General features: G+C 34.6%; 1 protein-coding gene across 12 annotated transcripts; it reads right to left on the bottom strand.

The window, feature by feature from the left end:
• Positions 1 to 4,394: 4,394 nt before the first annotated feature.
• On the bottom strand, positions 4,395 to 14,455 carry LOC108331596 (pentatricopeptide repeat-containing protein At3g16610). Of its 12 annotated transcripts, none has more exons than XR_008248267.1 (7): positions 13,967 to 14,455; positions 13,184 to 13,309; positions 12,987 to 13,071; positions 10,604 to 10,657; positions 9,647 to 9,733; positions 9,065 to 9,142; positions 4,825 to 5,782 (listed from the first exon to the last, which is right to left on the bottom strand). XR_008248267.1 is itself a non-coding variant. In XM_052875957.1 (3 exons), the coding sequence occupies exon 1, from the start codon at positions 8,100 to 8,102 to the stop codon at positions 5,703 to 5,705; it is 2,400 nt and encodes a 799-aa protein (XP_052731917.1). In that variant the 5' UTR covers positions 8,103 to 9,058; the 3' UTR covers positions 4,395 to 4,802; positions 5,234 to 5,539; positions 5,635 to 5,702. The 12 variants fall into 12 exon arrangements, 8 of the variants coding, with proteins under 8 accessions (XP_052731917.1, XP_052731922.1, XP_052731919.1 ...); XR_008248268.1 differs by having other exon boundaries at positions 13,989 to 14,454; XR_008248270.1 differs by lacking the exon at positions 13,967 to 14,455 and adding an exon at positions 13,411 to 13,592.
• Positions 14,456 to 14,740: the final 285 nt, after the last annotated feature.

Genomic DNA, 14,740 nt, shown 5'->3' with positions numbered 1-14,740 from the left:
AAGATCTAACATTTTCAATTCAAAAAACTCAAAAATAATCATGACCCATTATAGTTTCGATTATCAAGAAAAGAAACAAGAAACAATAGATGAAATGAAAAAACATGGAAAAATTAGCATTTGACTTAACTAAAAAAAATTTTAATGTTGATGATGACATCTTGACTAACAAATGACTGAAAAATAAGGTAACATTAAAATTTTAGTCTTTTAAAATTTACTTGTTTAACAACATATTTTGTCTTTAAGCCTTTCAAATTTCCCTATTCAAGCACTACATTTTATTTAAAATGTTCAAGGAATGTATTGAGAATATTCTAGAACACTCCTTTAGTGAAAAACTGTAACTCCAATGTATTTTTAGACGAAAGTTACGTTATCACAAAATAAGTTTTGTATGGTTTAAGCTATTATCTTCAATCTCTACGTTGTTTTGATAATTCTTTTCATTCTCACATTAGTAATTCTCCTTGTTTTGTTAAGTTTATTACTTACACATTGCACATTAGGTGTAAGTTTGATGACTTGGTCCAAACAATGGACCTATCAAAAGGAAAATAATTCAATAAAAATCACATAAAGTTGCCAAATAAGGAGCATGGTTGTCAAAACCTATCAACAAGGAGCATGTAAGCTCAAAATCAACCTACCAAGGTTTACTCTGGTCACCCATTGACATGGTCAAGCCGCCTAACGTAGATGTGCCAAGAGCTCCTTACATCTAGCTTTGCATATCAGGCGCTCAACAACCCATTCACACGCCCAATGCTAGTGTCCAACAATCCTCGATCACATTTTTCTTGTTTTTCTACATATGTTAAATATGTTAAATGAACACTTTCATGTGACATTTGATCCACATATCACGACTGATGATTAGCCATGTATGATAGGCATGAGCAAAGAGCTAAGTTTCCTATAAAACTAATACCATGTACCATGTAAAAGTACTTGAGATAATTGAAATGTTATTTTGTTGAGATAACTCCAGAGCCTACTTTCTCTTCTTGAAAGTCACTAGTTAAAGAGACCTTGAGCCTCATCTAGCCTCCTTTCATGGCTAGGCAACCTCACCTAGTTTGAATCCACCATAGTCACCACTCTCACTTCCTATCACCTCGCATAACCTCACTTTCTTCTACTGCCATATCACCATGAGCTTCCTTTGCTGCTGCATGATGGAGTTTGCCTCGTTCAGTCTGGATTCTGGAGCCATAAGAGTTTAATCTACTAATAATGTCACTTTTAGTTTATTGTTCTAGTAATGTTATTTTTCAATCTTATGCAAGGTATTTGAATAACCTATTTTTATATGGTTGCAATTAAGAGATCCACATCGGTTAAAAAACAAGTGCATTTAGAAATACTGTGGAGAAGGTTACCAGTATTTTCGTACCACCTCAACAACCATCTCCTCCTCAATCTTCTTTGTTGAGATATGCTTCTCATGTAAAACCTAAACTAGTAGATGAAAAACTAGTCTCGAAGGGTAATATAATTTCAAATCCTACTCCTGGGACACGAAGTGATTCACCTTCGAATATTGTATCACAGTTTAAAATTGTTCTAGTAAAACACAACGTAGACACCAAGCTTGCAGTGAGCTCTTTGACAAAAACATTTGTTTCTACCAATATGCTTTCTGACCCAAAGGTTCATTTACACTGTGAATTGCAAATCTCTTGCATTATGCAATAGTCACTCATTTTATTTATATTCTCTCGGCATAACAAACCAATTGCTCCTTTGGTTGATAAAGTTCCATTGGAGCAAGATGCTAATTCCACGAAAGAGTTTAGAGCTTCTAATCCTAGCTCCAGTCCGAAAGATCAAACACTAGAAATTGAACCTCCTAAAGTTACTATTGAAAGCCAAGTCAATAGCAACTTAGAAAAGGGAAGATTAGATATAGGTCAAGCGAAGATCGTGCCTATTAGTAGTGAGGAGAAAAGTTTGAAAGATAAAGCAAGTACAACCGCAAATGAAAAACAACCAAGTGCTACTAAAGCAAATGCAGTGGTGTTCGAAGACCAAGGAAGTGTTAAGAATGATACTAAGAATAACAACTTGACAAAGGAATAGCAACCTTCAAGTTCAACCTTGACGTCTACCACGACATAGAAAGGCGCGATGAGATAAAGGCTCAAATAAGGACTACAGATTATGCCGATGTTGCCGACGATATCAATGATGATCATTATTACAGGCAGTGGTGACGGTCTGATGGTTACGACACCAAACGGTGTGGTAGGAGAGTCATGTCACTTTCAATCTAAGAAGACAAGAATTAGAGAGGGAAAAAGCTATAACGACACTACTATCTGGGATGCTTCCATTTGGCATGAATATAAATAAGGAAAAGTTTTTCACACATGAATGATGAAGAAGGATTTCAAGTTTTTTCCCTCTAATGTTTTTTTTTTAATTTTAATTACATCCATAAATAAAATTATAATTAACACATGTACAAAGACATATGAAAAAATCAAATACATGATAGAAATGTCATTACACACGTATTGAAGACGTGGAACCAAGATTGTCAAATTTGAAAATTTACTTAAACATTTTCATAAACTCGACTCAACTCGTAAATTCGTCTCATAAATTCAACTTGTAAACTCGACTCATAAACTCGTCTCGTAAATTCGTTTTCTAAAAAAAAAAATAAAATAAGATATTAATTCAAAATAAAATAATTAAAGTATTTTTATTTCCATTTTTTAATAAATAAATAGAAATTACTATTAGTTAAATTTGATTTATTCCTAAATATACATTAAATTATTCCTAATTTTAGTTTCCAACTATAACATTATAATAAATTAAAAATCTTAATTAATTAAAAACCTAATATATATATATATATATATGCATACATGTATACATATGTGCATACATGTATATACATGTATATATATATACATACATGTATATACATGTATATATATATATATATATATATATATATATATATATATATATATATATATATATATATATGTATATATATAAAAGAGAAATGATATCATACATATTTTTATATTCATTTAACATAAAATACAAGGGTAAAATGGTTATAAAAGTGTAAAATTTTGTATTTTTTCAAAAAGAGAATAAAAAATAAAAGTAGTGTCAAATGAATGAAAAAAATTTAGGTGTATCAAAGAATCATTATTCTATATATAATATTATCTTTCTAAAAGTTGCACACCAACTTGACAATAAAATCCTTTCATTCAGCTGACATAAAAAAACTCACAAATCCCCTAAATCCTTAAAGTACCCTAAATCCCTTTCTGCAGCTAACAAAATAAAACTTACAAATTTCCTAAATCCCTTCCTCCAAAAAACGATGCGGAGCTGACCAACAAAAAAAACTCACCTTTTTGAAATAGAGAAGAGGACTAGAAACAACCTCAAAGACACTAATGGCAAGCGAACAACTATGCGATGAGAAAACGATGACACAACTGTGCAACGAACAAACAATGATACGGTAAGCAACGATGCGCCACTAGCGAACAGTGACGCCACAAGCGGTGGCACCACAAGCAGTGAGGGACATAGTAAGGAGACAATCAGCAAGACGCCAATCTATTCTTGACAAGTTTTGGGTTTAAAATTTTCTCTTCTAAACTCGCTAACTTAGTTGCAAACTCTCGGGTTTGGATGAGTTGACCAAATTTGCTTTGGAATCTACCGAATTTACACCAAAAGCGAATTTACTAAGTTAACACGAATGTTGTGTGTAAAAACGTAAATTCGTACAAGTTAATTAGCAAATTTAACAAGCATGCATAGAACACTATTTACTATATAAAAAAAAACTAACGTTTAAGTTCAAAAAATTTGAAAAGAAAAACATAAAAATGAAACAAAATAAAACCAAAATCACTTTATAACTTAAAAACAAAAGGCATATTTTAACAAATTTTATAATATAACAATCTATTTTAATATTTCATTCCTTTCCTCAAATATCTAATCACATTTTTATTTAAAAAAGTGGACTTCAAACAATTTTTCAGAAAAAAATAAAATTACATCTTTGCCACCCCATGTAATAAACAATGGTATGCGATACGTAAAAAGAATCGTGTCTGCATGAAATGCTAAACAAACATTTCAGTTTATTCAAATACTACAATTATATGAATGGAATTTAAAAATTAGGGTTGAAAATATTTTTATACCTAAAACATCAGTTAATTTATCCTTAAAATAATGAGTATTCGTTCTTTATTTTCAAAACGTTTAGTCGTAATTAGAGCAAAAGTAACCATTATTATTAAACTTAAACAGAAACGAATATGTCTAAGTTAGTATATTCAATCTAAGTTAGTATTCACACAAAATACACATTCAATTAAAAATATATCTAAGAATGCGAATTAAGAAAAAAAAAACAGATATCATTGTACCATATCCCTAATCGGCATGTTTGTCTGTGATTCTAGAAATCAAAATGAACTTACAACATAATTTCATTTCGCCTGAACTGTATAAGGCAACAATTTTCTAAACCTGGGCTGTCTAAAGCTACAAGATGTTGCTTGTTCCTATGTTTTTCTTACTTTGTCCTTCAAGTAAAAACTGTTTTAATATTCGACACTGGATGATAATAATAGAAGAATATCACACAACAAATAAGGATTCATCAGTGTTACCGAGACAGATGAACCACACATGATTGCTCTGAAGCATAATATTGAACCATTCATAATATTGCAATATCTGCAACAAAGTGCACTACATTTACAACAGCAAAAAATGAGTGCGGTCCATGGCACCGCTACCACCTAGAGTAGAGAGAGCAAGAAATAAATATTCAAAGTACAATAGTGTTTGAACTCCTAAATATAATGTAGAATGCCTCAAATAGAATTAGTTGAATCAAGAACCGCTCGAATCTACATGTTTTCTTTTCTTTTTTTTTACATAGAACCTTTGGTTCATCATCTAACCCCTCAAAATAACTCCTTTTGATGTAAATAAAGAAAAAAGAGTTAAAAAGTCGCTTCGTGCTAAGCAGAAATCATGCCACTAAACGCCAAACTCAGCGATTAAAATTCGTTGCCGAGACTGAGACTTTAGTGCGGAGTTTGAGATATAGGCGCTAAGTGCTGGAGCTAAATGTCAGATGTACTTATGAATCCTCTTTATGAAAACAATTAAGATAGATCTAACAACATGCTGTACAGAAATAGATGAAAAGAAAAAGATAAATTACCTTGGAAATGATATTCAATGCACTTCTCAAAGAAATTTGATCTAGTCCAAACTCCACCAAATGTTGAAGAACAAATACGAACTTGCTGTGGCCGTTCCATCTTTATTGTTTCTTGTCTTTTCAGTAGCCATTCGTGTTTCCTTGTCCCTCCGCTAGAACCTTTGCTCACTTCGTTACTGGTTAGCAGATGCTAAATGTAAACCGTGGTTGTAATTGTTTTCTAAACAAATGCATTACTCGTTTTTGAATTGAGAATATACACTTTTCTCATAAATAAAAACACACCTGATCTTCCGTGCTAATGAACTGATACAACACATAAATTTCACTCTTCAATTTTCGGTATTGTGCAACAAGTAAAGAACAATTAAGCAAACAAGAATAACGATAAAGAACATTACCTGGTTCAAGCAGCAAGGGGTGCAGGATGAACTTGTGGCAAGGGGTGCAACTCCAACTTTTCTTTCTCTCACCAGAAATCCCGACAATTGCAGACTCCATTCTCAAAATGATGAAATCGACTTGCATCTCTTACTGTTATCCTCCTCTCTGTTATAAGAGTCATAAATTTTACTGCATTATGGCAGTCAACACATATACGCAAATTTTTTGTAACTAGAATGGGGTTGCTAGGACTGGTATTAAGAATTCCAAACGCAATGGCTATTTTTTCACTATGATAAAGGAGAATCTGTTCCTTCTCCTCTTCTTCAACATCATGGAAAACAAAACCAGAATCTGCCTGATATCCCATTCTTTTCATCTGCACCAACAGTTCTTGTAACTTGTTATTTATGGATACTGACTGTGGATGAGATCTATCACCCCCAATAAATCCATGGATTACCCCGGAGATCTCAATCCAACTGCATCCTGGGCTTTTCTTGTAACCTTGATGCTTCTGTATGTTTCTAATATGTGCTGCATCGTCCCATCTGCCCACGGAACTATAGATGTTAGACATAAGAACAAAATTTCCAGTACCCTCAGGTCCCAGCATCTGTATCTTCTTTGACACCTGTTCACCTATTTCAACATTATTGCGGGTCCTACATGCAGAGAGCAATGCACTCCATATACGAACATCGGGTTCCATCGGCATCTTTTGAATAAAGGAGTACGCTTCATCCAGATTTCCTGCTCGGGCCAGGAGGTCAACCATGCATATATAATGTGCCATTCTTGGTGAGATGTTGAGTTCTTGGCTCATGCTATTAAACCAATATTTCCCTTCCGTCACAAGTCCTGAATGGCTACATGCAGATAAAACAGCAATAAGGGTCACATCATCTGGCTTCATGCCTGATGCTAGTAATTCGTGAAACAATGAAAATGCTTCTATGTATAGCCCATGAATGCCATAACCAATTATCATTGTATTCCACGAAACAATATCCCTCTTTTTCATTCTATCAAAAACTTGCCGACTGATATGAATCCTTCCACACTTTGCATACATGTCAATGATGGCATTACAAATGGAGGTATTTGCAGTGAAGCCTCTAACAACTGAGTATCCATGGCAACAGATCCCATGTTGTACAGCGGCCAAATGGGAACAAGCTGGAAGCAAACCTATCATGGTCGCGGAATCTGGGTCAGTCCCAGATAACTGCATCTGGCGAAAAATAAGTACAGCTTTTTCTGCATAGCCATTTTGCACACATCCTGAAATGATAGCACTATAAGAAACCGAGTCTTTTATAACCATCTCATCAAGAAATCCAAGTGCATCATCCATGATCCCACACTTGGCGTACATTGATATCAGTGAGTTTCCCACTGTTGTGTCTGAATTAATCCCTGATTTAATCATGTAACAGTGCAAGTTTTTCCCCTTATTCAGATCAGTGAGATTTGCACATGCTCGAAGTGTGCTTGCAAGAATGACAGGTGTAGGATTCAAGCCATGCATATACACCATGTCATCATAAAGGGCCAAAGCATCTCTCATGGAGTCACAAATGACATATCCCCCAATCATAGCACTCCAACATATCTCGTTCTTTTGGTTCAGGGCATTGAAGATCTTCTGGGCATAAGATAAGTGGTGGCACTTAGCATACATATCCAATAGCCCAGTTGCAACAACCACATCATGACTGAAGATCTTTCTTACAGAGTAAGCGTGAACAGTCTTCCCCTGGCATAAGGCATTAGCTTGTCCAATTGTGGGTAAAAGAGATACAATAGTGGAAGAATTAGGTGCTATTCCGGCTAGCTGCATTTGCACAACTAAGTGAATTGTTTGATTGTAAAAAGCATGAAATGAAAAGCCAGCAATGATTGCATTCCATGAGACAATATCCCTGTGGGACATACTGTCAAATATTGTGCGTGCTTCAAAATAATTGCCACATTTGGCATACATGTCAAGCAAGGCAGTGGAAATGTAGAGATCGGCCTGTAGGCCAAGTGTGAGGACATGGTCATGTATTTGTCTCCCAAGTTCAATTGCTTGGAGAGCTGAACAGGCTTTGAGAAGAAAAGGGAAGGTGAAGTTGTTGGGTGTAACACCTAGTTGCAACATGCGATGGTACATATGAATGGATTGATGAAAAGGGCCAGTCCAAGCATAAGCTCGGATCATCATGTTCCACAAAACAACATTTGGGTTTGGAATTTGGTCAAACAAGTGACGAGCAAGTTCGATTTGATTGCGTGCCGCATAGAGACGAACAAGGTCATGAAGACCACGAGGGTGGTTGTTGATGTGTTGAGAATGGCGGTTATTTTGAGTGTGAGGCAATCGAAGTTGGTATTTGGGGTTTGCAATCAAAGCTTTTCTATGTTTCAAATATCTTCGCATCTTTATCTCTCTTGCATGCAGGTAAGGACTAAGGTTCCTTTTACATAACAAAGATTGCATCCTTATATTTCTTTGAATACTACTATATCGACACCACTATAAGACTCATATACAAAGTTCACCCCTCCACTCTTTTAATAGTCACCAAAGCAACACATTCATGCATCCAAAGAAGTGGTTACAGATAGGGGTAGGCAAAGTATACTACACGGCACTAAACAGTTCGCCTGAACTAAACTGAACTAAAAAATAGTTCGGGCAAACTGAACTGTTTTTCGTTCACTCATAGTTAAGTGCAGTTCAGTAAACTAATTTTTAGTTTACTTATAATGCAGTGCAGTAAACTAGTTCAACAATCCAGTTGACATTTAAGATACGTTCTTCAAAACCCATTCTACTAAAGTAGCAACACCAAATCCTGCTGCACAGTGCTGCTTCTCATTCCAAACTGGACCAGCCATGCCAATATGCAACCATTGAACCTTCTCATCAACGAACTATAAAAAGCACAATTGAGGATCTTTTGTACTAACAAATATTGGTAAAATGATCATATATAATAATTACCTCTAATTGAGGATCCAAGACCAATTATACAGGCCCTAGTTAATGTTGCCAGGTCCACTATCTGAAGAACGGTTAACCAACTTGTTAGAGTTCTAAAACCAAACTACACTACTAACACGTGGTAAGGTTGTTTCAAACTACATAATCAAAATTCAAAAATACAATGACAACCGACTAGCCATTACTAAACACAATTCATAAAGTACTTCATGTATAAATGTTTTTCCAGATTGTACAGGAATGCCACACGCAGGTATCTTAACAATGAAAAATAGTATTATTCAAATAATTGAACTTTAGGTCAAGAGGACAAATTAGAAAGGTTACAACATTTTCTAGAACTTGTATTAGAAATAAAATAGTTATCAGTCAAATCTAACACTTACGAAATATTAAACTATACGCTAATACATTATGATTTATGTAACTGTAGATTTAGATTCTTAGCACCATACCTTTTCAGCATCCTGGTTACAAGCATACACCAGAGCATCTGCAAGAGTAAGCCTACCCTCTGCATCTGTGTTATTGACCTATAAAAGAGATTAATCAAACCAAGGTCATACTCTTGTGCAATTATATAGATCTCATTGGTCAAACTTGAAAGCATAGAGTTGCATCATACATAGGGATATAAAGTAATTATATATTCTACTATAAGATATAGGGATATATACATTGGTCCATATAAGAAATTATATATTCTACTCTTAAGGGCAACACACTATCTCTTCAAACTTAGAACCGTTAAATTCTAAGACAACAAGATAAAACCGTTGAAATTTAGATAAATTTCTCAGTAAACACTTTTAAGTTAACCTACATAATAATGCAACAAACAATGTAAGACTTGACATTATTGGCTATATAATTTAGATAAATATCTTGATTGCATAATTGGTGTATTCCTGTATCAAAATATCCAATCTGAAAGCAAAAAAAAAAAAAACAAACGCACAAAAATATAGATAACTTTTTTAAGGTGATTACATGGATATTTAACATCAAAGACAAAATGATAATCTATTAATACCAACCTTTGCTGAATGAAGTGAAGAAGAAAGTTTCTCAAGAAGCAGAGGAATGACAAATGGCTCAAAGAGAGGTGTAGAAGAGAATGCAGACTGCAGAAAAGTAAAATAATTACTTATATTATAAAATATATTCACCAGTATCTATATGCAAAATATACAATACTGTGACAGATTCCAATTGCATCTGAGTAATAACATAGATGCTCCTTCGTTTAAGGACAACAATAAGCTCAAATTGTATCCTTATGTGCATATCGTGGTGTGTGCATGCATGCAAGCAACTTCGTATTTTGTTTATTTTATTACATAATAGAAACAGAACACGAATACAAAGGATATTCCTAAACAAGACAATAAGAGATCAAGTTATTCTACCAAGCATGGCTCTCTAATATATGCCACCCACAGTCTAATATAAAACACAAGCAAAAAATGCATTGTGTCTAATGCTAAAACCAGTTGACAAGTATAAGGTGTTATATGCCTTAAAATCTATAAGCTTTATGATTATTCATTAATAAATGTACTTTTTAGTATGGAGAATTTCATGGTTACTAATATTTGAAATTTCCCAGATTTCACAGAATTAAATATGTAACTCTATAGAGGGAAAACCTAGATATAGAAACTTCGCTTGAATATTTGCCTCCATAGAGTAAAATAAAATATACATTTTGATGGTTATCTCCTTGCCTTGTGATGTTTTCTTAGCAAAACAACATCTAACTTCAGAAAGAAAGAGAAAAGAAAAAAATAAAATTCTTCTGCTAGTCCTGATATAAAGGCAAGACTGTTTAGAGAAAAATATTTTTTATTCAAAGAAAATGGGAGGGAAAATGAAGCATGTAGTAACAAATTTAAAAAATTTGGAGGTTCACATCAAAGACTAAAATGACTAATTGTAAGGAAACACAACCAATAAAAGTAAACGAGTCAAATCTGAATGAAAGTTACACATACCATTAGAGACCTTGACAGGTCATCTCTTTGCACATGAGTATCTCCATTACTTGGCTGCGAAAGAAACAAAGATTACAGATAAATTACAAAGTGATAAAGCACGTGTTAATATGTTCCACGTTGATTAGAAATAAGACATAACAAACTCCTTGTAAGACTAGCAACCATTCCCCCCTTGAGCTAACCTTTCAAAAAAGGATTGGTCCAAGTTCATTTCTAAAATTGTATAAGAGCCTTTCCAGTTTTAATGCTGAACCACCTATAGATACAATCTAAAACTTTATGCTTTCAGATCAATTTTGCAAACATTTCCAGGGCTATGAGGCATGATGTTTTATACATAATTAGGCTACAAATTTTAACTTTTGTAACATCAAAATCCATAACTAAGGTAACTTACCGTAAAATGTCTATAATCCCCAAAACCTCCTTCCATGATTGATGGCTAATTCAACAACTTGCAAGACTAATTTGTCTCCACAATAGCACAAAGACACCTGATTGTTTAAGTTGTTGTTGGAAGAACCTTGAGAATTTGTGGCTCTTGAATAATTGATGTCATAGAAACAATGTCTAATCTTGGAATAACCTTAACTAAACATTAGAATAACACAGTTAAAGCCACTTGGGTTTTGGGACACAGCTTAATAACCTTTTATTTGCCCAATAGAAAACCGTAAGAAGTGTCTTCTCAGAGAAGATGCATGATAAACAGCTGTGGTAGAGAGAAAAAATAGATGAAAACGAGAGGTGTCCATGAATGAAGCAAAATCCTACACGCAATAGAACAAAACCGCAATACAAATTTCAACCATCAAATCCCATCTCTTTTACACCAAAAGGCATCTTAAAACAGTGTTATCCATAGCTAAATTAAATATATATTCTAAGACTTTTTGGGAGATTTGGTAGCCTTAGATGGAGATTTGGGCTCCTTATAAATTTCATCAGACTTCTTGGAAAGCAAAACAGGATTAATACTAGGAAGGCGAGTGATATCCTTTTGCTTCTCTTTCTAGCTAAAGGGGAAGTGTTCTCAGAACCTTCGACGATGGTGGTAGAGCCTTCGACAGCTCGGCAACGGCAGAGAGCGGAAAAACCTTCGATAGTGGTGAGCCTTCAACGACGAGCCTTCAACGGTAGCGAGCCTTTGACGACAACGAACCTTCGACGATGGTGGTAGAGCCTTCGATAGTTCGACGATGGTAGAGTACGGAAAAACCTTTGATAGCGGTGAGCCTTCAACGGCGACGACGGCAGCGAGCCTTCGACGACGGCGAACTACGACGACGAGCCTTCGACGGTGGCGGACCACGACGACGAGCCTTCGACGGTGGCGGACCACGACGACGAGCCTTCGACGGTGGCGGACCACGACGACGAGCCTTCAACGGCAACAAGCTTTCAACTTCAGAAAGGAATGTAATGGGATGTAAGAGGCGGGGAGAAAATTGTGATAATGAATGGCCTAAACCAGTGTTAACTATACAATAAGTTCAGTATTTTTAAACTGAACTGTTAACCAGTATAATTGGTTTTTAGTAAATATAGTTTCAGTTTTTTAAGTACAAAACAGTATAAATAAACTATAATTTATACTGAACTTATTGTACTATATGTACTATTTCGTCTGTACCCCAGCCCTAGTTACAGATGTACACTTATCTAGTTACCTCTGTTCATTTTTTTGGACAGTACAAAACATGTATTGATTCCCCCTACAGACGAAACACTGTACTCATAGCATCCAAAATTTATAACAGCAATGAACCAAGTAGTAGAAATGCAACTCAGACACAACCCATATGTTATTTTCACAAATAGAGTTGTAAACGAATCAAGCAACCCTACAACTTACAAAAGGTTGTACAATTGACAAAAATATTAATCAATAAAAACAAACCTAATTAGACAGGACAAAACCAAAATTGAAAGAATCAAAGTCTACCCCTCCACTCTTTTAACAGACACCAAAGCATCAGATTCATGTATCCAAAGAAGTGGTTACCTCCACTCATGATTTTGTACAATAAACAAAGAACACGATATATGTCTTCCTAACCTACTAATTACCAAGGTTCTACTTCACACAAATAAAATAATGGAGGTCTTTAAGTTTCTGTTTTTTCGAAAGATCATCAGAGGCAAAATATCATCACAGGCTAACATGATCAGTTCCTCAACACAATCAAAAAAATTGAAAAGCGTCCAAAAACAGAACAGCAAACCCTAAACCCCACAATTTCTCCCAACATCATCCTAAAACCCCAAATTTCAGTGTCCACTAAAAAATAATCAAACTTTCTCAAATGAGAACACCACACACAACAATCGGAACCAAAAATTGAAGGGACCACGTTACCTGCAGCACTCCAAAACGCACCTCACACAGAAAAATAGAAACCGCAATAATCACCAGGATGGAACCGGTACTAAGGGGTTGACACGAGGATGCCAAAATCACAATCCTACAACAACAACAACTATGATACCTGTTAAACCACAAACCAGTAGGACCAAAGACAAACCCAAAAAGGGAAATCAATCAACGAAACAACGCAAAACAGTGGACAATCATACCTCGTACTGCTTCAACGCGAGTGGAAACCAACCACAATAATGCCCCCTTACTGCCCTAATTTTAAAGACGGCGAAATCACCAGGAAAGAGCGAATACGGAATTCAACCACTTCCAAATAAAAACTTCTGAAATCACGACAGGGAAACACAGTTGTTCAATCACTTCACAAGTTAAACCCTAAACCAACCAAATGAAATCACGAGAGGGAAAACAAAAATAACACAACCCTGCAGAATTGGCTATTTCAAATTTTGGATTACCAAAGGGCACATTTACCCTTCAACTCACAAATCAAAGTGAAACAGCACAGAAATAAAATATTATTATTTTTTTCACGTCAATGGTGTCAAGATATATTTTTGTATTTCTTTTTGCATTCCCATACTCTTTTTTTCACTCTTCAAATATTTATACCTTGTATCTCACTTTTATAAAAACCTCAATTTCATAATTCTGACAATGGTGGTTGATATCAACCAGTGGCCAACCTCATATCTGGCTTTATCTACTAGCATTCAAAATTCTGTATTTTTATATAATATAAATCCTCCATCTATAACATAGTAAGAATTCTGATAAAAAAGCCTCGCATGTTCTAGCCAAGGCAAGTCACAACTTAAGTCTGAAAATCAAGATTTGCATTATATTGCATTCCATGAGACAATATCCCTGTGGGACATATTGTCAAATACAGTGCATGCTTCAAAAAAACATGGTGCTGTTTCTTAATAAAACATGGTGCTGTTTCTTAATAAAACATGGTGCTGTCCTCAAACCCTAACCCCATTTTTTCTCCTTTCGAACCTATCTTCAACATCACCATGTAAGATCGACGCGGAGCACGATCCTCCCATCCGGCGAACTTCCGAACCAACCTCCGATTCAGCTCACATGGGGTGTGAAAACTCGCAGGATCGTGTGAGTTTGCGAGTAAGATCGCGATTTTTGACAACTCGCAGGATCTTTTATTTGGATGCTATCTCGATGTAAATATTGCAAAAGATGGCGCCTTTTTCATTACAGTTTTGGTAGTTTTGATACGCCTTTAGCCCAAATGATTACTAAAAATCACCCTTGAAATCAACGTACATGCTAAAGATTAAGTTTTTCAATCATTCGAGAAAAAAAAGGTCTTAAATTACACACCACTTGTTTTTACATACTGCTGCTTCACCAAGAAAATAATGTGAAATTATTAAGCGAAAAGTCAAACCTAAAAACAGTATAAATATAGGCTTCATTTCATCAAGCTGCCATGTAGTGCAGAGAGAACGTGCTTATTAGTGATGTAAGATTATTTATTAGAGTGTTTTGATCATAGTGGTGGTAATGTAACATATTTATTTATCTTTATTTAATATTTTTAAAATCAAATTTTATTTATTTTTTATTTACTTTGCATAAGAATTTGTTTTTAAGTTTCATCACCTACGGTAAGTTCGAACACAGTTATTTTTTAAAATTAAATTAGTTTATTTTTAATTATTTATTTTATTTATTTAATAATTTTTATTTAATATTTTAATTTTCAAGTTTTACATAATATTTTAATATTA

This window comes from Vigna angularis, chromosome 4 (genome assembly GCF_016808095.1).
Source record: "Vigna angularis cultivar LongXiaoDou No.4 chromosome 4, ASM1680809v1, whole genome shotgun sequence".
Classification (NCBI taxonomy): domain Eukaryota; kingdom Viridiplantae; phylum Streptophyta; class Magnoliopsida; order Fabales; family Fabaceae; genus Vigna; species Vigna angularis.
This window is presented reverse-complemented; position numbering and strand designations above follow the sequence as displayed.

Coding starts and splice junctions, on each gene's coding strand:
- LOC108331596 (XM_052875959.1), bottom strand. CDS start 8,102: ATGCAATCTTTGTTATGTAAAAGGAACCTTAGTCCTTACCTGCATGCA.